A 25,770-nucleotide genomic window follows, 5' to 3' on the forward strand; every position below is an offset into this window, starting at 1 on the left:
TTAGAAGATATTGACCTCCAGCTCTGTTTTATTTGAAGGAGTTCTGAATTATTTTCTTGTCATTACGAATCAGATAACATAAATCACACCTAGACCCCATGGCAGCTAGTATTTACTGCTGCACGGTTAAATCAGATGCTGCTGCGAAGGGAAAATTCAGCAAAGCCTTACCCAGTACTGACTAATGCATGCCTCCATTTAGCCATGTTATGAATTATGCTAATGCACAGAGGGCACAGATGAGATTAGCCTCCAACTGTCCTAAATGCTTTACAGAACAACAGGGGGAGAAAATGTAAATGCTCTTAGCTGCATTTAGACTAAAGAGGAAAAACCGCCAAGGAGAAGAGTTTTTTCACTTTCCCCATGTTACAGATGGTGTCGCGACGGAGGGAAGACACAGTCACTCAATATGAGTGATCAGCAGACTTCATTTATTGTGCCTTACAGTCATCTTTTATACCTTGTTATAATTAGCTCATACATATTACAAAAGTTAAGCTCATTATTGGTTAGTTGCCTAAATATCAAGCCCGCCCCTAGTTTCTCTTCTGTAGTTTTCTGTTCCCACCTGCAACATTCTTTTCCCACACAATAACAGGAAGATTTCGGTAACAAGAACAGCCAAAGACAGTGTATTTTGCTTTACTTCAGATAAGCTGAGAGCGATGTGCATTTTTGTCCAGCCAGCTGGACTACGTCTATGAGACCTTTTTTCAGCTAGCCAGTTATCCACAAGATGGGAAATAGAAGGATCAAGACTAATCAAAATTTCTGAACACATTCCCAGAGATTTTGCTAGTTTTTGATCAGGCCCCTAGCATCTTATCACGAGAAGGAGCCTGAGTCAGAGGCTGGCCCAAAACCCTAGTCTCTGAAATCCTAGCCCAGGATCAAAAATGTCAAAATTAAATTATCCTCTCTGCTTCTCCCATACAGTAAGCAAATGAACTCAGAAGAGGAACCTCTTCTGCCTTTCAACAGAGATTTATGTGTCTTTTACCTGATCAGAGGCTGGTGTAATGCCACCAGTGACGCATGCACCGTGACGGATATCACTGACAGGTGGAAATAGTCAAACATGACAGGAACATGGTGGTGCAGACCTCTCTGGGGGTGGAAGTGAAGACACAGTGTACGGCTGCTGATCATGGGGATTGTTGGAACATCTCTCAGCCTGAAAGAGAAAGTTTTACAAGAGTTAGTGAAAGCTTGAGTTGTCACTGCCCGTAACATGCTACAGGCAGCAGGCGGGGAGATGGCTCGAGGAGAATTTTTATCACTTCCCAGCTTCATAAGCGTTTACAGAACTGATGACTATCTTGTGTTGTACTTCTGCCCAGCATAAATATCAACATAAATATAGATATAAAAAGAAATAATAAAAAGCAAAAAATATATACACACACACTGTATAGAAGACAAATAGATGTGACGCAATTCCAGTTTTCCCTAGTGATTGTACTTGATGGCCACCTATGCACTAGTTCTGGGGACATGAAGAACTAAGTAGGAGAAGGAAATGCATTTAGCAAACTGCTCAGTTTATTTGAGTGTTCATAGCCAGGACAGCTTGCTACTTGTGATTTTCAGCATAAGAACAATCAACTCAGGCAATCTGTGTGAGTTAGAAGTAGTCTTGTGTCAGAGAGAGCTGAAAATATTTGGAGTACCTTTCCACATACCTGATCTTCTGAAAAAAAAAAAAAATTACAAGAGGCAAAAGAAAGAGTAGGTGAAGTAACTGCAGCGAGGCAATACAAGTTGGACTGGCTTCTCCTTTAATTAAATAAAAACTAAGACTTTCATGTAAAGTTTGATTATAGCTATTCCAGGATAACTTTCTCAGTATGCAGTCAACCACATGACATATGAGTCACCTATAAGGCAGGAGACTGAGATGTAAACCTGGAGTGTGCCTAACCACATCCTCCCAATGTAAGCCAAACTCACTTCCAAAGAACTGTTTTACAGTGTAACAGACCCTTCTGAAGCCAACTGTTGCTCAGAGCTAAGAACACCTATGATGAAACAGTTGAGTACAGAGCATGACAGTCCCAGAAGTATTTCTATGAGATTTGCACAACACCCTTTTCTAAAAATCACTGCTTTTTTTTTTTAATAGTAAATGGGATTAATCATTCAGATGATAACAAAAATTAGATGTATGTGTTAGAGCACAATTTCATAACTTGAATATCTCAGTACTTTTTACTCTTGACTATCACAATGTTTGTTTTTTCTTTCTTCTAGACCCATCAGCATCACAGCTGATGACTGATGGTCCAGTCCCACCTGCCTGGGAGAAAAAGTTTCCACTTTTTTTTATCTTAAAGACAAAGGAAACATGTTCCTGAAATTTGTTTACGTGCCCTATGGATATGAATAAAATCACATGGGGACAGCCTTAGCATGAAACACAGCTCAGATTTCTCTGCATCCCCTCTGTCCTGGTTCCAGCTGGAATAGAGTTAGTTTTCTTAGTAGCTAGTATAGTGCTGTGTTTTGGCTCTGATGTGAGAACAGTGCTGATAGGACACTGATGGTTTTAGTATAAACATTACCCAGCAACAACTAAGTCAAGAGCTTTTCAGTTTCTCAGGCCCTGCCAGCAAGATGGCTGGAGGGGCACAAGATACTGGAAGGGGACACAGCCAGGACAGCTGACCTGAACCAGCCAGAGAGGTATGCCATAGCATATGGCATCATGCTCAGTATATAAACTGGGGGAAGAAGAAAAAAGGGGGGACATCTGGCATTATGGCATTTGTCTTCCCGAGTGCCTGTTACACATGACGGAGCCCTGCTGTCCTGGGGATGGCTGAGCTCCTGCCTGCCCATGGGGAGTGGTGATGAATTCCTTGCATTTCTTTGCTTGTGTGAGCAGCTTTTGCTTTACCTATTAAATTGTCCTTATCTCAACTTTTGAGTTTTACATTCCTTTCTGATTCTCCTCCCCATCTCTCCGGGTGAGGGGGAGTGAGTGAGCGGATGCATGGTGCCTGTTGCCGGCCGGGGTTAAACCACAACACCCTCCCACCCCCTATAAATGCTGCTGAAGTCATTGCAAGCCTTTTCTGTGATTCAGTGAGACTGAATAACATCTGGGATCACAGTTTCTACTGTGTCTCAGGAAGGGATGCTATCCCCACTTCATCAAAGATTATGGAATCAAATACAGTTGGAAGAATTCAAATTAAATGAGAAGACTCTTTCCTCCTAAAATATAGAGACAGCTTTGGTTCTTAATACAAGAAAAGTGCTTAGCATCTCCATACACCCACCTGCAGCCAGAAAATACTTCATTGTCTCCTGAGATAAATGCATTCCTGAACCACAGCCCCTGCTCACATGGAGGTCAGAGATGATGTTCCCTTTGACTTTAACAGCAGCAGAGATAGAGCAACACTTAAACCTTTGAAAACCTTGCACTTAAAGGAGAAAAAATGTTCCTTTAAAGAGAAGTATGACAAATACTGTTCAAATACAGACAGAAAAAACAGAAAAACTTCAACACTGAGGCAAAGACTTACCAAAGCTATCCCTTTTGTCAAAGGACTCTCACTTCTTCAAAGTAATTTCCCAATTGAATAAACCCCTGCATTATCAATTGAGCTTAAATCAGCACTTACTGTTGTTCGCTATCTGTAAAGTGCAGGTCCAACTTGAGCTGAAAATCTGCCTCACTTAATGCATCTTCCACCTACAAAAACAGAAAGGTAGGGTTACCTTTATAAGTTGGCACCTGCAGCATTAAAGGCAAAAGTGGATGGGTTTGTCTGATAAAAGCAAAGGCAAAAATATGCAGTAACAGCAGCACCACACCACAGTAGGAGAAAGGAACAAATGTGACAACAAGTGGAGGTAATTGCTGAAGGAGTCAGAGGTGTTATCTGCTCCTGGGTGTCCTGTCATGTCAAAAAAATCAGTCCAGACAAGAGTAACCAGAGTGTGTAGAGCACTATATTTGTTAGATGCTTGCTCTTTGCACACTGAGAGTCAGCGGAGTATGGCTGAAGCTGCGCTCCCTCATTGAATGAGTATTCTTTGGGATTATCTTGTCAGCCAAACGAGAACAAGGACTAGGTTTTCTTCGTCGAGAAACAGCCATGAATTACTCTGGTTACCCACCTGTAACTAACACAAGGTTCAGAGTTTACAGCCTAGAACAATCAGAAATGGCTCAATTCTAACAATTTCTGATCTCTCATCATTAGTCTTTTAGGTTTTTTCTCAGCAAACAGAGGTTTTCTAGCCTCCCAGTCACTCCTTTCATCCCTTGGCAGATTCATGGAGGAAGTTCATAACTGATTTTCATCTAGATCATTTTATTTGCAAAATTCAAAGGCTTTCAATGCTTTTAAAGCTTCAATTAATGAAAGTTTAGTTGTTCACTTTGTTGAAGGGTGCTGAGCACATTTAAACATGATAGGATTCAGCTCGCCAAAACAACTGAAGATATCATGTGTGATCATAAGCCAACCGACCCACTAGTACCTTCACCTATTAGGTCCCACCAGCAAGATTACCCTTGTGTTATTGTCAATAAAATACATTAATTTGATTTTCTGAAACAGTACAAGAAGGGAGTTGTCAGTTCATTACCTTCACCTGGAAAGGGCTACATTGGATAACACACCCAAGCTTGGCACAGTTAAAACAACTACGGGAACAAATAAATCAGAATGGAAGTATTAAGCTGCCCAGCACTTTCTTGTTCACTTCTTTGAAATGTCTTTACTTCCCCAGCAAAGTAGGTTTAGCAAAATTTTAAAAAGCTTTTATTTCTATCAACCTAAATGGAAATACGAACAAAAATTTACTCATTTTTTTACCAAAAGTCTTTTTCTGTGAGTCTAAGCATCCTTTATTGTATTTCAGAGCACAACAGAAGATGTGCAAGAATGCAGATGGAAAAGTGGGGTTGTTCACTGGGGGTAGAGTATTATAAACATAACTTCTTTGTACCCAATGTTTGCCACAAGAAAGGTCAGGTGAGACATTTATGATCTGTCTTTTTTTCAGTGGAAAGCAATAAGCAGAGGCATACAGTGAGCTGACCCATCCTGAGGTACGCATTGGAAAAGGACAACTGATTTCTGTTCGTGCCCGTCTCTTTCCATTGACAGTATATAGAGCCTAGAGAAATATCTTGGTCTAGATACACTGGAATTTTAGATGGCTTAAGTTAGGGAAGATGAATTCTACTTTCTTGAGCTGATTAGCACCTTCTTAAGAATAGATTATACTAAAAATGCAGTGAAGGCAACGTCAGAGTTATCTAGCTGGCTCTGACAGCTAGGATTCATAAAATACACAACATAAGCCATGTTCTGCTAGGTTTTCCAAAAGTGAAGCTCCATCTACAGTGTACCTTTTTCTGTTGAAGCAAGAAAATTGAGAGTCAAGGACTGATCATTTTTTGGCTACATTATCAAAGGTGTAAAATTTAAACCCTTCTAAAATCGTATGATATTTCTTCTAGCATGACCACAAGAACAGAGATGTGAGGAGAAAATTCAAGCTTCTGTTTATCAAAAATGTGCCTTCTCCTTTGTGTTTGTCTCAAAACACCTGGAAGTATGTATTTCAGAAAAAAAACCAAAAAACTTATTTTTAATGAGTTGTTGTCACTAAAAATCACAGTTGCTGGCAGCTGCAAAGGAAATAATCATTATTGAAGCTACAGTCTGAATTTAAACTAGGAATTCAACTCAAGTATAGTGCCCCAGACAAAGCAAACCTCATCCTCCAACAGAGGGGATGAAATTCTGGGTCTGTGCCTAACACTTCTGAGCACCTGCAACTGTCACTGAAATCTGAATCTGTGTTTAAAACAAGTTCAATAGCTAGTGACACTAACTCAAAACACCTTGAGGCAATTAGCAGATGTCTGAGAGACTCAGAGGCATTGAGGCATTCATCACTGCATGGGGCCGTACAATAATGTGCAAGTATAGGATATTTTTAATCCCAAAACTGTATTGAAATCAGACTGTTCAGAGTAGTGCAAAACCCCATATAAAATCAAACCACATTTCTCATTACAAGTTTACATGTTTTCCTTTGTATATTAGAGGTGTAAATTTTAAGACAAGTGAAAATTGGACAGTTGTACAAAAATCACTAGACTCTTCATGAGAAAAATACCATGAAAAGGCTTATGCACAGGTTGAGACACAATAGAATTATGCACAGTAATTACATGACACAAATTACTATACAGCTTTGATTCCTTCTGGACTTTCCTGTAGTTTACTTTTGTTCACTTACTAGAACCACAGCTGGCCAAGATCCTTTACACGGGGAAAAAAAAATGAAATGGCCTTTCCATAGCTCATACAGAAGTGGCACTTCGCAATTTCTATCATCTCTCAGTCTCCTGTGTAACATAATGTTGTCCTTAAATGAAATATTGGTTGCTTATTTTAGTACTGGTGGGATGATTATGGTGTTTTCTAGTTATTATTTACAGACTGTATAATTTTCCAAAAGTTTGATAGACTATCAGATTTTTATTTATTTTTTTTCTCCTGATGAAAAGTTTTAAATTTTCACATCAACCTACTTAAGAAACTAGCCTGAAAAATTTCTCTGGAATATAATTAGTGTTTGACTGGCTAAGCCAAGCAGTGTCTTCCCAGGTGCTCTGTGAAGGGTTTTCCAGTGGTTTTTTACAAAGTTCTTTGACCCCTCAGCTGTGTTAATGATTAAAATCACAGCTTGTGAAAGAGAAAATAAATCTATGTTTGTGGAAATACCTTCATAATAAAAAGGGAATATTATTCTGTTCTGTAGTATTACATACACCCAAATAAAAGTAAGGGAAATTCTGAACGTCTGACCTCTGGGAAATACTGTTGCATTTCACATGCTGATCTTGTCTCCAGCCAAAAATAAGATAAGTGAAGACAGTTCTGAACACAAATTTTGAAATCTTTCTTTGAAATAGTACATGCATGTCATACTTTTTTGCCCCCATAATATCAAAAAAAGCTGAAATTAATTTTGTCATTTCTCATTTGATTAATTCTTCATTGTTTAATCAGTTTAATATTACTCTGAATTTTCTTGTAACATCATCTTGTGTCTTGTGGAAAGTAAGTCTGCAAATGCAATTGCTGGGGTGTGCCCACATTTGCTGTAGTAGCTTGTGCAAAAAGACCCCATATTCATCTGTGAGCAGATACAATTTTCCAGAAGGTGCTGTCCAGAGTTCAGGCTGTTTTCTAACCTCTGCCTCTCTCGCCAAAGTACTGCACTGAGAGGGAAATTAATTTTATCAAGCACTGTTTTGAATCTGTACAATAGAAAGTATTTGTATATGAAAAGTAGAAGTATTTTATACAATAAAAAGTATATACAAAGTACTCCATTCTCTGCTGAACTGGCCTGGAATCAAGTGCATAATTTCCATTTTTAATTCTGATTTTTTCAGGTTTACATTTACATCTTTGGTTTAGATTTTAAGAGCTGTGATAATACGGTGATAAACTGAAGTTTCCAGCATTCATGTGATGTACTTCCATAATACTTAACCATTTAGCCAGAATGGCTGACTGAATGACCTGGATGTCCCATCTCACTGAAATTTCTCTGGAAAGTACAAAGTCTTATACTGTGATATCCCAGCTTGCCTCACTCTGTCCTCTCCCTGCTACTAAATTGTCCCTGAATGGAGCCAGCAAGCGAGAAGATGGACAAGTTTCCTGTTTTATTGCTTGATGAAAGAGGCAGTGTTCCTTCTTTAGTAAGAATGAAAGCAAAAGCTTATGAAAATAAATCAGACTTCTTTGTAACACTAAAGGCTACCTCAGCCCTGCAATATTGTTTCCTAGGAAGTCAAAGAATCCTGCATTCCGGGTTAATATAGAAAAAGGCATCTAATAAACCAGAGAGTTCTAACACATCATTTATATGGTGAAAGGTATGCTCAAGTGCTGCTTCTAGGTGGATAACTGAGGCATCTTCCATTTAATGCCAGACAAAAAAGATGTATTTCCATATTTAAGCTTATATATGGTTATGCAAGAGAAGTGGGAATAAAGAATACAAAAACCAATAGCAAATAATCTTATCTGGACATACGCATTACGTTTTGTTTTTTGGGGATTTTTCTGTACTGCGCCTATCTCAGCAGCCTATCTCATTAATAAAACTACCCTAAGCACCGTGGGGAGAAAGCATACTTCTACCTTGTTACATTTGATAATTCCAGCTCTGACAGCAGAAACTCCATAGACCACATGAACTCAATATTTCCACTACCCAGTCTAACTTCCTTATCTATTTATTGTAACTTCCATTTACAGTAAAGCAACAAACAGATCCTTCACCCCCAACTAAATAAAGTCACCACAGCACACAATCAGCACAAAAAGGACCCACATCTGTTGTATGTTAAATAAGTTAAGAGGTTATGAACAGAGATCATATTGAAAACGCTACAAATCTCTAGCTGTTTTGCTAATGCCACATTGTAAGGATCACATCCAACATAAGAGATTCTGTGACAGATGCAACATCTCTCTGAAATATAGTTGTGGATACAAAAGGTTTCTTCTGAGCATGGTGCCCAGTGGAGTGGCACCCTTTGGTCTCTCCCATATTTGTATCAAATATACCAAGTTGTGGAGGACAAGACATCAAAGCAGAAAAAAGAGGCCTGGCAGCATTAAGCAGAAGTGAATTGTGTTAACCCAGTCAACATGCAAAAAAAATTTACAGACCTTTATTTTTTGCCTTTGATTCTTTAGTGTTTTCAGCAGCTCATCTCGGACCAAGAGACCCACTTATCCTCTTATTCTACACCCAAAGCAACTTCCTCATACTGAGATAATGGAGTTTTTTCTGTGCAAAACCATTCTGTAAATATAGAAATGAGTAGCTGTCCTTTTCCCAAGGGACCTTCTACGAAAAGACAAGTGTGATGCACACAGCACATCAGGAGTCAGAATGAGTTTTAGCTGTGAGGAATGTTGTGGGATTCTTTATTTATTTTTTTTTTTCATTTTGTGAGGTGCACAACTTTCCTGAATATTAATGTAAAACTCATCAGAAATCATCCCTGCTGAACACAGCAGAAACTGCTATAATTTGAGGGGAGGGACTTTTAATCAGTGATGTTCCACTGAGGAAGGATAAAGCTAGCATTCAATTAAGCATGTTGGAACATTTTCCTAGCAAATATTGATAAACTTGCATATAGTAATTTTTCATATAAGCACAAAACAACAATTCTAGGGAAGAATAAATTGATGACATTATGCTAAAAAAACCCAACGATCACAAACCAAAGCAAAACACCAAGGAAGAAGTGGGAGGGAAATGGAAGCATGTGAAATAAGCTTGAATTAGGTTCTCCAGCTGTTTTAATTTAGATCTATATATAACCCATGTATATATGGGTTGAAATAGAACAAAACATAAATTTTAAATCTCTTCGTGCTCAAACAGAAAGTTATACGAAGGACAGGTGAGCATCTCTGGTGCCAACTTCAACATGGAGCATTTGATTCACACCGGCTGCATAACTTACAGGACCTGTTTTTGATGGCAAGCTGACTTTGCAAAAACAGCCAATGTCATGTGTCTCTCATTATCACTGAGAGCAAGTACCAATGCCATCCATATATTTTGTATCAGTCCTTGTGCTGGCAAAGCAAAGTGATGACACATCGGGCCAGACTTGAGTGCTCTTCTGCTATGACACTTTCTCCCTTTTCTGTTTGTACAACTACTCTCTGTACTCTTAAGACTGATTCTTTCTTGTAGCTTCTGGGAACAAGAGTTCTCACTGGAAGACATTTAGTTTCACATCAGTAAGAAGCCGCCAAAGGTGACCTACAAGATGTATGGTTCACTTCCCTTGTGTGGGTGCTCACATTGGCTGAAGGAGTGGATGCCAAGTGGGGAGAAGTATCTCAGTATGAACCCATTCTAGCTGAGACACGATGGAAAGCAAAGGGATTGTATGTGGGCTATAGGGAACGTAAGCTCTAGCAATCCTGCCATTGCAATCAGGAGCACTAAGGAGAAGGGTGAGGAGACCTCTGAGTGGTGGAAAGGGACTGGGTAGCTCGGCTGTAGTATTGTCGTTGCTGCAGCAAAAACCAGTCACAAGGAGAGAGGAGGAGGAGAAGATAGCAGCAATGGATGGCAGGAATAGAAGCTGGTCCTAGCAAGATGCAGAAGATTCCCAGTTTTCTCAGGTGAGGTTGATCTACACAAATATGTAGAATGAGTGATCTAGTGCACAAATGACAAATTATGGTTGACACACTTGAGTTTCTGATATACTGATTTAACAGTATATGTCAACATCTCATTCCACTGAAAAGCCAAGGTGTAGACTACTCTTCAGAACAGGCACAATACAGAGGGTCTATCTGACTTAATGCAGATGTTTGTAGTGTCGGCATTTACAAACAAACAAATCACCCCAGGCGCCCTGGTCAGCATAACTAATCATGGGTACTGGACAGTCGATCTTCTTCTAATGCAGATGCTGGTATTTGGTCAGATAAATCATGCTTTTACCTCCATCAGCTCCACTGATAAGACCTGTGCCAGCACAGGGACCCCATGACTTCTCAAATGGAGAGATCTGTGCAACGGACACCTAAAGTTAGGTAAAAGGAATCTCAGCCCTCCTGGCTTTTGTGTGCATCACAAGACAACTCACCCTTTCGCCATCCAGAAGCAGGTGGACTCTGAAGTTCATTGATTCATTAAGAATGATCTCTTCATTTCTGTACAAAATCTGAAATATCCTGCTGTAAACGTTGTTTTCATGAACGTAGGCTGAGCAAAGGCTGGAATCACCTGCACAAAACACAGACAGACTCCTGGTGTGATTGTTGCAGGGAGATTATTATTTCTCCTACATTTTCCCTTCAGGATTATCTAGGCCAGTTGTATTAGTACTTGTAATTAAACACTTGCTTTCTCAATAATCAATGGCAATGGAGCAGATTGTTACTGTTGGGTGCAGATTCCTGAACATGGTATTTAAAGAAAATAAATGTTAAACTGTAGGCAGGCTGGATTTCAAAACAAGAATAGCTAACCCTGTGACAGCATTTGGCCTATTATCTTTCTTTCTATTGAAAGCTAAACATCAAATGTCTTCTAGGGAGGTTTGCTACCCAGCACCATGAGAACTGTGGTTCACCGTTTACCTGTAACATATCATCTTTTATCTGCAATGGGCATCTTTCAGAAGAGGGAGTTTTCTTGTCACCTCTGGTGCTCCCTGAATTTACTACGTGGGAGGGGGGACAATAGCCAGTAACAGATCTCAAATGTAGAGCCTGGAATTGCAGAGGCATCTTAAGTTAAAATACAGAAAAAGGCAAAAGTAGCCATTTTTTTAAGATGTCAAAAGTCCTGTGTAATCCTTCAGGCCCTTGATTCATGTGAGAGCTGCCAATTTGGCTGATACACTTGGGATTAATCTGAGCAATTCAAGAACCAAAACTCTAAGCTTCTCCACATTGAATTCAGACAGTCAATAGCTTCATCTGTGCCCTGATGTGTCACATCATCACAAATGAACTTCACATAAATTGAGGTGGGATTTGTCCTTCTTTAGTTTTAGGTGCCTCCAGTGTATGTATTTTGTTTTGGTTACAATGGAGCCTATGGAATTTAAGACATCATTCATCTGACCAAAAAAAAAAAAAAAAAAAAAGTGCATGCTTTAGATTGAGGCAATTTTTTCCTTGAAGTTCCCTTACTAACTCTTCTTTCACTAGCAGAAAAACAGTGTGACCTGCTTAGCTGTACAAACCCACATTGGAGGCAACAATATTTACTACATTGTTCCAGAGGAGCCTGCAATGACTGTGACTATTTAATGAACAACTGGACACCACAGTTAGGCACTTGAAAGCTTTGTCTTGGCTGTTAAACAGAATCCCCTGTTAATTCTAGTTCCATAGCCTCTCAACAATAACTACTTGCAAAATTTACTCAGAGCTAGTTTGGTCCCTTTCCAGCATTCAGGGCAGTAGGAATCTGAGCTTTTGTCTGTTAGCAAGTGGTATCTTGGAACTCTCCTGGCAAGGGGTACTTAAAAAAGGTCTACCACTCTCAGTCCTTCAAAGAGAGATAAATCTGTGATCATCATCAGGAAGACAGAAGGCCCATGCTACTTATAAAAAATAGTTTTCCAGAAGGTTCTTCTGGGAATTTTGGCCTTTGCAGAATTGTTTTGAGTTCGTGAGCTGTGGTAAGATAAAAGTCCGGGTCCAAAAGTCTTAAAGACTACTGGTTTGTCAAGAGTTTCAAATCAGGACAGGTCCATTCTGCTGTGCTAAAGCTACCACTTTTCAGTGCAAGAATCATACATAATTTGCAATCAGAAGTCTGTGAGTCAAGACTGACAGAGGACTAAAGTTTTCCCAAGATAAAGTTTGGTTAGGGTGAAAAAAATAAAAGAAGATAAAAGTCTTAAACAAACAAAAAAACCGAAACAACAACAACAAAAAAACCCAACAACCAATCAAACAAACAAAAAAAACCCAAAAAACCCCAAACAACTAAAGGCCCCGGTAGACAAGTGAATGGAGTTTTGTCATTATAATGATTACTTTTTGTGGTGCCAGTCTGCTGGAACTGGAATAGTGCAGACAAAGAATTAACTTCTCAAAAAATAAAATCCAAAACCCAAAATAAAAATCAAAATCTTATGGGGCAGGGAGAAGAGCTGATTAAATACCGATAAGACTTGAGCTAATTAATTAACAGGACCATAGTTTAGTCATCCAGGTTACATTCAAATCATTTTCCTAATACTGACTTTTACCAAGCACACCTAGGAACAGCCTAAGTGTTCACCCTGCTATTGTCTTCCCATCACATATTCTGCACAATAGTCATGCATATGTCCACGCAGCCTAGATAAATACAGATTTATTTCCTTGTGCTACACCAGTTAGACTAGAATGTTTCAGCCTGATTAGCTCTTCAAAAGCACGCAGTCATATTTATTTTAATTTAAACCTCATCATATTAGAGACACTGCAAAAATCATATTAGAGGTATAATGCATTCTTATTCCTAGCTGGCAGACAAAAGAAGTTTTATGTTATTTGATTTGGATATTGATATACTGGTACTCTTCTAGAATGGAAAGTTTAATGTCATTTTCTTTTCAAACACACTCCTGTGCAGACCACTCCTCATGTGTAATTGCTTTAGGAGCTAGATTTGCAAGGTGGCATAAAAAGTCATTTCTCTTGTTGGAAAGGTCAAAATCAAAGACATGCTACAATGCTTAGGGTTGTCTCAAATCAGTGTGAGTGAATATGATACTACAGGGCCAAAACCTGCTCAGTTTCAAGCAGAAAGAACTACCTTTGCAGAGATCTGGCAGAGAACTACAGTAGATCAGTGACTGATGTCTCCAAAACACAACCTATCCCTTTCTATTTCGATGGCCACAACCTACTTCTCTCTTAAAGTATAACATAAGGCAGGAGTTTTCTCAGAGGAGCACTTGGCAGCATGAAGATGTCTTAGTAATGCTGACAGCAATGCAGGCATTCTGCTCTTAAAGCAAAGGGGAATGACAACATCTCCACAGATACTGCCCTTTGGGCAGTAGCACTCACTGATAAGTTCCGTGCTTTAAGGTACAGACAGGGACCACACTGTATGACTGTACCCGAGCTTCTTGCAGTAACAAGAAGTGGTATGTGCACCAAAGGTACTCTTCCTTAGTTTATTCTGTGAAAACACCATCATCCTGGTAACTTTAGCAAACTTCCCTTTGTTCCTGGGATAGTCAGGTTGGCATTTCCCACAGCTGACACTGTTCAGAGAGGGTTGCTGGCAGGAGACATAGCAGATGTACCCCCATGTTCACACAAGGACCTATGTCCTTTGGCACAAAGAACAGGATGGTGTGAAAAAGAAGCTTGAAACTATTGGCTTTCCCAAATCTCTTTCTAGCCTAACCTGTTACGCAAACAGCTCTGAGCTATGCCTGCACTGCTCAGCAGTCACCTGCAGTCCAAGGAAGACAGACATAGTGGCTGGAAACTGCTGGAAACTCACACTCCCTGGTGAGAGCTGGAGCTAAGACTCTATTGACCTGAATTTAGCTCTTTATTCCACAGTTTCAAAGGCTTGAGCTTCGGTGAACTCAACAAGGTAATTTTGTGGTAATGAGCTTTTGCTCGGTAAATTTCCGTGTTAGGAGATTTATCTGTGACTTTTGCACTGTTCCTTAAGCTAGAAGGAATCCTATTTTCCTGTCTCTTTTTCCTAAATGGCTATTTCATTTACTGCTTATCTTCTTTGGGTTGAATAGGTCTTCAAATTAGCTGGAAAGTGAAAGAGCTCTCAGGACTGTAAGAACCATTGCAAGCATGAACAGGGCAGTTGGGCTTCACAACCATTCATTTAAGAGAATGAGAAAAGCTTGTTGACGCATCTCACCGCTACCCCTAGCAGTCCCTTTTGCAGATCACTGAGTAATTAAAAAAAAAAAAAAAAAAAAAGGCTCTTTGCAGTTCTGCATGCTTTCACGCACGTAGCATAGGCTACCTGTACAGATCGATCAGAATATCATGTCCTGCTTTCCCACTGTCTCCATATCCAATTTACCAAGTTGCCCTAGATACACCCCAGTCTGCTTAATCTTCCTATTTGGATTTTCTACAGATGGAGATTTCTAAATGTTATTTCAGCATATCATACAGAAATCATTCATCTCTTTAAAAGAATCAGAGAGACATTTTGCTGTTTAGATCCTGGAGGGCCCTGAGAACATCTGTCCAGATAATCTTACAAGGAACAAACTAATGGAGAGGTGACCTGTAAAAAAAATTGTTACTTACCTTCAGCCTAGTTTAGTGAGAATAGAAACTATACTGTTCTGACAACCACTGCCAGTAGAAAGGCACTGGGGGGTGGGGGTGCAGGGAGCGCAGAGGATGTCGGTGGCAGATATGCAAAAGCCCCTAAAGAATGCAACGGAACGGAACCGAACAGGCGAACAGGTTTGCATGATGCCTGAGAGCATACAATGATGGGATAGGAAAGTAGAAAGAAGGAAGCAATGGATAAGAAAATCTGGTTTAACATCTTCAAGAAAAAGCACTAGAACCTGCAGGACACCACCAGAAACCATACAGAGATGTGACATCTGGTCAAACTCACTTAACCATAGCTTTGATGTCGGTAGTACGTACAATTTGATAAAGTTGATATTGAAATAAAATTTGATTGACTTATGTGCTACCATATTTCTGTTTTGAAGGAGTGTGATGTTCCAGAATAGCTTGCCCTATATTTAAAGTGCCCAATGGTACATCAACTGAAGTATTGCCTGGCAAGACTGGCAGCATCTCTCAGCTGGTGCAAAGCTATGACAGGGATATAAGTTCTCCTAATTTTCAAATGTTCTCATTTGTTTTAGCAGCACCCTCACACCACTTCTGTTCATGTGAGGAAAAGAGGACATTTCTAGGGAAAAATAATCAAAAATGTTGATGATATTCTGCAAGTCAGAACTGTTTCCCCGACCTTGCTTAGATCCTAATACACATACCAGATTGATTAGCACTCCTTCTTTCAAAATCCACGAGCTAATTATCCCAATTGCCCTCTCCAGATATCCCACTTTCTTAATTTTTCAACTATGAGCTTTTATAGCACCCTTCCTCTGCTTTCACCATGCCTAAACTATCTCCTATTTTCCCTTTAAAACTCCTTTATTTGAACCATCCTTTACTTAGGTTTGTTGGTTTGGGTTTTTGTTTGTTTGGTGGTTTTTTTTAACCTCCATAAAAATGGTTTGAGAAGTTTCATAGTTGTTCTGCGTCAATAACTTTTCTATGGAGAAAACAATGAACTCACCTTGGCAGAATCAACTGACAATGACGTGCATATCTCAACCTCTGATTTCTGTCAAGGAGAGACTTTGAAATGGCAGTATCTTAGCGTAGCTGAGACTTGATGATGAATGATTTCCCCAGAGCCACCTAAGTCATATGAACTCTTACTGTTTGCAAAGTAAGAGGACTGGCCAATTTTTATGCCCTCTGCAATCTTTTTGGAGTGTAAGTGTTCAGCATGCTCCACCCTCAACAGCTAGATTCTTTCCATAGTTACATTTTTGATTGATCTTCCTCCTGGTGTCTACAACTGCCAAAGAAAACTGGAATAAATGTTAACCAACCATCCTTTTCAAGGATGGCAGGCATCCCTGTTTGAGACCCAGATTTGTTCAAGAGTATCAGTATAATCTGACCTTTGATAAATGCTGGAGGTCTGTTCACATTTATTTTTTCAGGGCCTTAAAAAATGTAAATGCCTAATCACATAGCCCCTAAATCAGATTTCTTGCATAAGGTAATGTTCCTATGATAGGAGGGTACCTTCAAAGTCATGAATGAAAGGCAGTATGTTTTAGAGAGTTTTTGAAGAAAAAACAACAGTCAGAAAGGAAGAGGTTCTCAGTTGCGGTACTCCTTTGCATTACTCAGTTGCAGAGACCATGCACAGCTACCGTGATCATCATTACAGCCCTTCGCATTACTTTTTAACTCTGCTTCCAACAGGTAGCAGAAGCATGAAGAAAGCCTTGGAATTAGGTCCTTGGTTTATTTTAAAATTAACCATCTTGCTGAGAACAACATTAAACAATGTTAGATTTCCCTACACTACCAGGAGCATGAGACCTAAATGAAATGTAAAAATCTGAGTTCTCCGGAAGAAACACGTTATAACCTTCTTCACAGCAAATTTTCTCCTATACAACCTTTCTGTTAAACTTGTAGGACTTGACTACAGCTTTGCCAAGAATTACAAGGGAAAAGATCATATTTATACCCCCTCTGTTACCTCTGCTTTTACCAGACTTCAGCTTCTGGGTTTGACAAAGAAAGAGCAAGGATAGGATTTATACTGACTCTCTCCTTTACTCAGTACCCCAGAGAAGTAAGATTAACTACTACATTTTCAAAATAAGGAAGGAGGAAACATGACAACTCAGACCTGACACCCTGCTGCCGGAGAGATTACATCGCTTCCTATCCCCCACGCAAGGCAGAGAACTAAGTCAGTCATAGTTTTTTATTCTAAATATAAAATTACAACTCCAGGGAATATGGCCTTTTAGACAGATTACTTCAGGTTTACATCCTGCTTTCTCCAGAATTATCTCTCTATGGTGTATTGAGTATTGTGTGAGCTCTAAAATGGACAGGGCATGATTATACAGTCAGAAAAAAATCCATACGGAAAACAGATCTACCGTCAGATCTAGCCTCTTTAATGTCTTTACAACTATAGTACTGGAAACAAGATAATTATTCAATTGCTGGCAACTTCTTGAATTTCTCTTGCTGTCTGAAAAAAGCAGTGTTATGCTGCTGTTCAGATAAATAGAAAAGCAGGGTTCTGCTAAGTTTTGCTTTAATGAAAAAGATGCTCTTTAATAACGTGGGGAAATCACGATAAATGCAGTTGTAAACAGAGCTTTACTCTAAAATATTTCTTTACGAACAAAAGTGCACACTGAAAACTTTTATTTCAGATTAATTCAGAACCACAAGAAGCATATCATACTTGGGTTCCCACATAAGAAAATCTCAGAGACATATACCTTTAAACGAAGATGAGTCCTTTCTCCCAGGTCACTCGTGCACAGACAGATGAAGGGCATTGCAATGCACTTACTTGGGAAAGAGCTGTGAGCGTTTTGAAACCTTCCTACCCACAAACCTTATGTTACTACCCACGCAGACACGTTGTGTCAGTGGTTCGTGTGATCTTTCCTAATCTACTTCAGCGGAAAGTCAGCTGTTGGTAAATCACAGCAGAAGGCAGTTTCAACTGCCCTGAAGCAAACTGTAAGCAATCACATAGTCTATTAACACAGGTGAACAGAGAGGGTAATAATATATGGGTATAGACAGCATTGCCCTTAAAAATCTCAGTCTGGACTAGCTGTAGCCCACCTACGTGTAATCTGAGTGATCTCTACAGCACACATCATCCTGGTTGGTCCTGTCATAAACATAACCCAAACATTTCTAGCAGATGACTCCCTCCCTCACCCATAGAGACACACACTTTGGCTGTCCCATGTCTCTGGTCAGCATCTCTCTTCCAGCATCTGAAACTCCTACAAGCCTCATATGGAAAGTTGGTTCTTGTTCAGAGTCCCTACAAAATAGGTATGGATTTTCTAATTTCTAAGTTTCCTTGTCATCCAATTTAATCTACTGTTGCCAAAATTCTTAAACACTTGCAGGTCATACTAATTTTGCCATTTTCTAGAGAAAATTAAGACATGTGGGCATTCCTTGAATGAACAGTATGCCATCTTGCTAGAATCTAAGGACTGTACTGCAAAATATAACCAAAGGAGACCATAAAACCTTGTGCAAATAGCCCTGTTTATCTAGCTTGCTTTTTTTCCTTTACCATCTGTTGGAGCCATATGCCTTCTTAAATGAGAGCTAATTATAGGTCTCTACCACAACTAATCAAATAGTGATAACTGTTGCAAACTTCAGCTGGAAATTTCGTTTCTCCGATACAAAAATTCCCCCCAAACCAGACACTGAGTTGGTTGCCTCTCTCTGGTTTTCTGGACTTGGGTACACAGCAGTTACAGCTGACACACACATCTATGTTAATATACGGGGGAAATGCGTAACAAGCTGGAGAAATAATAAGAGCCAAAGTACAGTTACCGCCAAGTACACTAGGAGGGGTGACTTTGGGACAGAAAGTGACTGTGTCACAAATATCCACTGACATGCACTGTAGTAAAGCTCTTGATGTTTTGAGTTTTCCTTCACTGCCCCTGTGCTATTGTACTGAGTGAAAGAGCAAAGAAACAACCCTGTCACAAAATTATTTGGTTTTTAGCACTGAAGAACTGGAGCAAAGAAGGATCCAATACTAAAATTAAATTTTGGAATAGAGATTCCAGCCCATTTAGAGAACAATAAATCTCATAATGAGCTCAAAAAAAAAGACAAGATTTCACTTTCATGCCCAATGGGCATTTGCATAAATGTCCATTTGTATAAATGTCAATTTACACCATTCAGGCAAATGTTTTATAACTGCCTCCAGTGTCAATGTCACTCTGCATTGCTGTGTAATGTGAAAGGACTAAAGGATAAAAATTAATCCAGTCCTAAATATGTCAAATGAAGAGTTGAAGTGCCTTTTAAAAATCCCAAACACTAAAAAGCTCTTTTGGCATTGCAAGACTGGCAATTTCAGACTGTCACGCTGACCTTCCAGGAAGTTTAAAACTGTTCTGGCAGACATTAGGATTTAAATTAAAAAAAAAAAAAAAAAAAAAGAAAATGGAACTAGTATGCTTTAAATTAATTCATTCCAGCCATCGGGGCAGGTAGTTGTTTCCCATTATAACCACCACAACCTCTTTGTGTAAGTGAGTGGTACACATAGAAGAAAAAGAACACTTCCAGGATTTCATTTCAGCTAGTCTTTTCCTCTTTCCTTGGTAAGCTTACCAAAGGGAAGATTTCTTTCCACTTTTCTCACTGCGGCTCACATGATGTTTTGACAGCTGGACCACCACAAATGTTTAAAGATCCAGGTATGCAAGAGTTGCAATACATATAAAAGAAGTGAATCTATGTGCTTTACACATACTTCAATCATTGATAAGACATTAGGACCCACCTGTTATACCCTCAGTGCCGCACAGCGTATCTGGTGTCATCTTATCAACACAACAGCAACTGATTCAGAAAAGTCCTGAGCTAAAAACACAGACTTTAAGTCAAACTGGAAATTAAAGGTTTCCCAGACGGAACTGTAACACTTTCAAGTCCTCTGATCAACGGTATGGATTGGGAACTCAATGCTCTCCTAATGTATTATTGCAATGCCTGCTGTGTTCAAGAAGGTGATGGACAGAGGTTGTACATTTACCAAACTTTTATCTTCAGCATTATGGCCAGTTGCACTTTACTCAGAGGGTAAATTACTGTCAATTAAATATGTAAAACATTTCATGACAGTCTAATTAAAAATCTGATATATCTAATTTTCCAGAGGTAAGAGGTAGTCCCTAAGATCACAATGTCAAAAAGAAAGCCTGAGGATTCAGAGTGAAGGACCTCAGACACCCACTGGCAGAAGTCACTACTGCTGGTTAGTGTTTCTGAAAAGCCAGGCAAGTTATCTAGGTATTTAAGTACAGGTTTCTGAATCCCACTCTGGATTATGGGAGTAAACACACAAAAAAGGCTTCAAGGTCCGACATTTTTTTTTTCCTTTTTGTGTACAATACCAGTCAGGAGGTTTTTCATATCCTTTCTATGATCAATTCTCAGAGTTAAATTAGATACAAGAGATCCGATTCCTCAGCCACAGCTGCTGCAGCTGAAGAACTTTCATTCTACAGGCTGCAGATTCAATTTCTAGTGTGATATTCAAGGTGCATTTGTCACATCCATATTCACAAGGTGATCCCCTCTGCATTATTTCTTCCTCCACATTGAAGTGGAGCTATACAGACCCCTTCTCATTCAGGAAAGACTTGATCCTAGTGCCCAGGTGGTCTGTGACTCTGACCACTAGATCTGGTATTTGTATACAGTGGGCAGAAGGGTAGAAAGACATACACCTCCCTACCTGCCCACAAAATGGATGGAAGAAGTCACTGAGTTCCCAGGGCAAGATAATGAGCTATAAATCAGATGTTCCTCTTCTGACCCCGATTCTTCCCACAAATTACTATACAATCTTTATTCTGGAGACATTTAACATATACAGTACTGGTTTCTCAAGAAGAAGAAACAAACCAGCCTCCACGATGGCAGTCATTGTGAGGGAGGCTGGCAGAATCAGACCACATGTGAGTTACATCAGGGCCTCATATTTTCAACACAGGTGTCACCACAACCCTTGAAGCAGACGGGTAGCAAGGTAGCACTTAGATACTCAAGCAAAACTATACAAAGGCAATTTTGTCTGCTTATTAAAGAGGCTAAAGGAATAAATTTTTCACCTAAATACTAGCACACATGCACACAACAAGAAATTGCATTTCCATTTGCTGAAAAAATTTCCGTTAAAAATAAACCAAATATCATTATAAAGTAACCTCCAAATAAGCAAACTACACTGCTAATCTGTCATAGGAACTGTTTCCATACAAGCCATAAGCTTAATTGAAACCCAAAATGTTCTTCTCTGTTTTGTATCTTTTAAACATCCCTTTGAACAGATATTTCAAAACTTCCCATCCAGCTGAGACACAAGATAGCTCGTTTCCTAGGTCAGCCAGCTCTTGTCTGATTAGTGCTTTAATTGCTGAACTATCTATACAGCTCAGCACAAAAACGCAATAGAATTATTTTTTCTTATTCATTTCCTTCTCCAATTAGATTCCATCAACCTCTGCCACCGTGTCGCTAAATATTTTTTTTTTTTGCTTTTTAATTATGCACATTATCTCAATTGAAAACCTGTAGCTTCATCTGGATCACACATGCACATAAATCAGCAAGAGACCAATCAGACTTTGTCAATGCATGTCAGGCACTAGCCATTTGGCTTTCTGTCTGCGATTTCATTAAACTGCATTAATGTTCTCTCTGTGATGTGCCAAGAGTATCATTAGCTGTTCTCTTTCTTTGGGCTGTTTTCTGGTAAGGCTGTTCAATGCCTTCAGTCTGAGTTAAGGGTCATTCAAGAAAAGGATCTGTTAACACTTTCTGAACAGTCTGTCTTTCTATTTGCATACATATTACGGGCCTGCAGTAAGCTCTTCAATGGACTAAGCAATATAAGACAAAGTGTCCTGAATCTAATCCTACCTAACTTCCTCAGCAAAATCCAGCTAAGATTTTGAAACTGAAATGGGCCAAACCTCATCCATCAAAAAAATCTCATACAAATTCCCCTATAATCAAAATTTTAAGTGCCTTTACCTCTCCAATACAAATAAAGGTGATAAAAAAGTCTTATTAGCATCACATTGTAGCAAGTACACTTGCAAAGAGTTATGGCAGGTTGTTCAAGATAACTGTGAAAATCAATGGCAAAGCTGGAAATGAACTCACACCTAGTGTGAAGAAAATCCTGTACTTACTGCCTAACAGACATACATACACACTGCCGTTGTATTTGACATCACGTTGTAGGGGTGTGTGGCCTCACTAACACTATTTAGACAGCACTTGAATCTGGATTCCTGTCCTATCACTGTCTTCTGGAGAGACATTAGGCAAATCATGAGGCATGTCTGTGCCTCAGTTTCCTACATCATAACTTCTCCTTCCCTTTGTCTCTCATTTAACCAAACTGCTGCTGCCCTTTTGAACGCGGGATTTTATTACAATACTTACCCCACAGCTCTTAGCTGTTACATCTAACTTGGCTAAGAAATACCGCTGAACCTGGGATACAAGTCTTTAATGGCTTCCACAATAGGCAAACTCTGCAGATATTTCCCTAGATATTTTTCTGCCTAGTGACAATCATATTCACAAGCTTTTCTTAAGATTTAATAAAATCTTGGCTCTTTTTCTTAACTCTCTAAACTTATCCATCAACATTCTTAATAATTTTGGAAGTAACAATCCCAAGTGCAGTACATGGAGACAAATACACCTCCCTGACATAAGCTGACAATATTCAGGACACACAGAATCATAGAATTGTTTAGGTATGATTTGCAAGATTTGAGTTGAAATCCATGGGGTCATTTCCTGGAGGTATAACTTTTTACAAAGTTCGCAGAGGATGACAGGTCAGGACTGTGTTGCAGCTGATTACAGTTCCCTTCCTAGCTTTTAAACTCTTTTCTCATAGAATAATAAAATGAATAACATATACGCAAGTGACATTACTTTGAAACAACGCATCATTTCTGCTGCTATATTTGAACTAAGAGAAGGAATACATAAGTGCATTTTTCCTCGGGATCTTGATGGTAGGGAAGTCTAAGAAAAGAACAAATATTGGAGATCCCAACTAGCAAATATTGCACTGGAGTAACCAGAAAATTACCTACAAAGTAGTGTAACAAGACTCAAAACTAGTAGAAACAAAGTCCCTTCTCTTGTCAATACTTTAAAAAAAAAATGCTGGAAACCAAGGAGATGCCATTTTCCATTACCCAGGGAACTGTGATTTAGGCTGAAGTTGTTCTACAGATATTAAGGAGGAGAAAAAAATTATACTGCATTTTGCATAAGGCTTTTCCACACACCCATGTCCTTGTAAGAATGGCTGTCCTTGAAAACGAAAGCTATGGGAAATCATATAAGATCCCATGGATATGAATCATGGGGAAAAGACCAAGAGTTAGCTTGTTCTTATTTAAAATTAATAGAGGAAATTTAAAGACTTGATGGGAACTTTTCAGGCAGGCAAAAAAGAATGAAAAACTGTGCAGAAATTGGAAAGCATCCAAAACAGGCTTGGCAAGAACCTTTGGCAGAAATAGTAGAAAACCTTCATAAATTATAAGGAGAATAAAAAAAAAAAAAAGCGGAAAAGAAGATTATAGGTTTTCTCAGGACTAAATCATCACTATTGTATAACAAACGCCTTACTGTATAAGCTATTCAAAATTCCCTGGTTTCTGAGGAAAGATATGGAATACTGTACTGGACATCTAGTTGCTTCCTTAGTGTTCCACAAACAAATGAGTTTCCTGAAGGATCCATATGCTGCCATCAGTTCACTTTTTACATGCCTATTGAGGTATCTGGATGTTCTTATGCATCTTTATCCACTGTTACCAAATTCAACAGTATCTGCTGTCAGTGCGTTTCAGAGACTCATTGTCTTGAAAAAAATTCCTTTGATAATAGTTAAGTTTGTGCCATTTCAGCATCCTGGATACTCCTTTGTCCACTTTCTGACTGAAAGATTGAAGTCAGAGGTCAGATGTTGTTTATAGGAGAGGTGTAGACAATAACTCATGAGTTGAAGAAGCTTAGCAGCTGGAGACATTCAGAACTGCAGAGTAACAGCGTAACAACCACTTCCATGTAGTAGTTAATATTTAGCTGTTATAGACTTTCTGCACAGACACTTTAGAAATTACATCTGCTATTCAGTAGTTTTCTATCACTTTGCTCTTTCCGCGTTACTACTTTTATTTGTTTCTGTGCACTGAAGCCAGGTACTTTCCCCTTGCACTACCTACCATATGTCTACTTTATATTTTAAATCACACTTCTATCTGGGCAGCTAGGCTTGAGCAGGTAAACAGCAGCAGAGGCTCAACGTGCCAATCAGAAATAACAGACGCAACTTTTTGCAGATAGCTCTTCAAGAAATCTCCATCACATTTCTTCTCTACCAATTTGTGAGCCAACCTCGTAACAATGGTCACAACTGGAATAATCTTATCTTTGGAATGCAACCATGGGAGTTATTGTGAAACCTCCTAACAAAACAAGCTTGAAATAGAAGACATGCACAGTCAGAGAGGTGTTTAACCAATGTTTTATGAAGAGTTTGTGCTTCTACCTTATTTATTACAAAAATTAAAAAGAGTTGAGGAAGACAAAATTAAACCACGACACAAATGCTAATGCTGATCCAATGAGGCCTCAGCACTGAACTTGAAACTAGAAACTGTCCCAGGTTTATCAGACACTGTCTCTGTGGTACTATGTAAATGACATGTGACTGGATTAAAATCCTGTCTCCATATTCCTAAAGCTGGATCATAAAAATGTACCTCCTCACCCAATACTCTTCTATACCCAAATGGGGGCAGAGAATTCTGGTATTCTGTATTCTGGTTCTCTGAAGCATTATGCAGCCACCAGACCTTTCTGAAGCCAGAGGTTGTTAGAAGCTCAGGACTTTTGGAAAAGTGTTCAGTTTGGCATACTAGCACCAAAATAAAACAATTACTGCAGCTGAAGCTCTGCAGAGGATGAAGGCAAGAAGGTTCTTTGCAGGACTGCATCCTGCAGAAACTGAATCTAAATCAGCCAGAATTAGGGCTGAGTAGCTGACTGAATCTTAATTTCTACAAACAAATGAATAATTTAAAGCACACTAACATCAACACCTGGTAAATGTTTCTTTAATATCTTGTTGCCATTTTCTTAATTTCTGCATTTCTGTGCCTGAAATTACTCAAATTCAACCAGTTTTCCTTCATACTTTTAACATGGACTTTGATGCCTTTTTAAGAAAATACTCTGACAGGAAAAGAAATAAAAGTGCACCATCTTCAAGCAAAATTTCATCTGAAGCTGGGTCAGCACCTCTGAAGAGAGCTCATGTGGCACAGCAGCCCTTTCTTCAGTGCAGCTGTGCTTTCCCTGCTTGAGAACATTGTTGAATCATTTATGATGGGGTCATTTCTGGGAACTCTCTCAAAATATATGAAAAAGAGATGGTTTTCAACTCAGACCTGCAGGCTTTAGAGAAATCCCTTCTGGAGTGGTTTTGTTTCTTTTCTGCTACAGCCTACTAAGATGTTTTGTAAGGTTGAACTCTTCCAAGCTGAAGATGACTTCAGCAGCAGTTCCATACTAACAGCCACTTAGTACTTAGATGGTCACAAAACTTGCAACAACATGGAGTCCCTGATCATCTGGTGAAAAAAGAGGCACTTGGATTAACTCATCCAGTCACACCTATTACACATCCTTTAGCTTTTCGCTTATTTCATTCCATCTCCTGGTCTTTTGAATCAGGGATAGTGCTGAAGTCCCCTTGGCCTACATTGAACTGTGTTTGGAGAGATGGGAATGGTATCAAAATTAGGTGCCTTCAATGGGATGT

General features: G+C 39.2%; 1 protein-coding gene across 1 annotated transcript in view; it reads right to left on the reverse strand.

The window, feature by feature from the left end:
* The window catches only part of FAM135B (family with sequence similarity 135 member B), a 219,134-nt gene that overhangs the window by 69,191 nt on the left and 124,173 nt on the right, over positions 1–25,770 (reverse strand). The window contains exons 5-7 of the mRNA XM_005239481.4: positions 10,685–10,824; positions 3,633–3,703; positions 1,004–1,177 (exon numbers count right to left, since the gene is read on the reverse strand). Of these exons, the coding sequence (XP_005239538.1) occupies positions 1,004–1,177; positions 3,633–3,703; positions 10,685–10,824 (385 nt within the window). The remainder of the gene's footprint in view (positions 1–1,003; positions 1,178–3,632; positions 3,704–10,684; positions 10,825–25,770) is intronic.

This window comes from Falco peregrinus, chromosome 3 (genome assembly GCF_023634155.1).
Source record: "Falco peregrinus isolate bFalPer1 chromosome 3, bFalPer1.pri, whole genome shotgun sequence".
Taxonomy (NCBI): domain Eukaryota; kingdom Metazoa; phylum Chordata; class Aves; order Falconiformes; family Falconidae; genus Falco; species Falco peregrinus.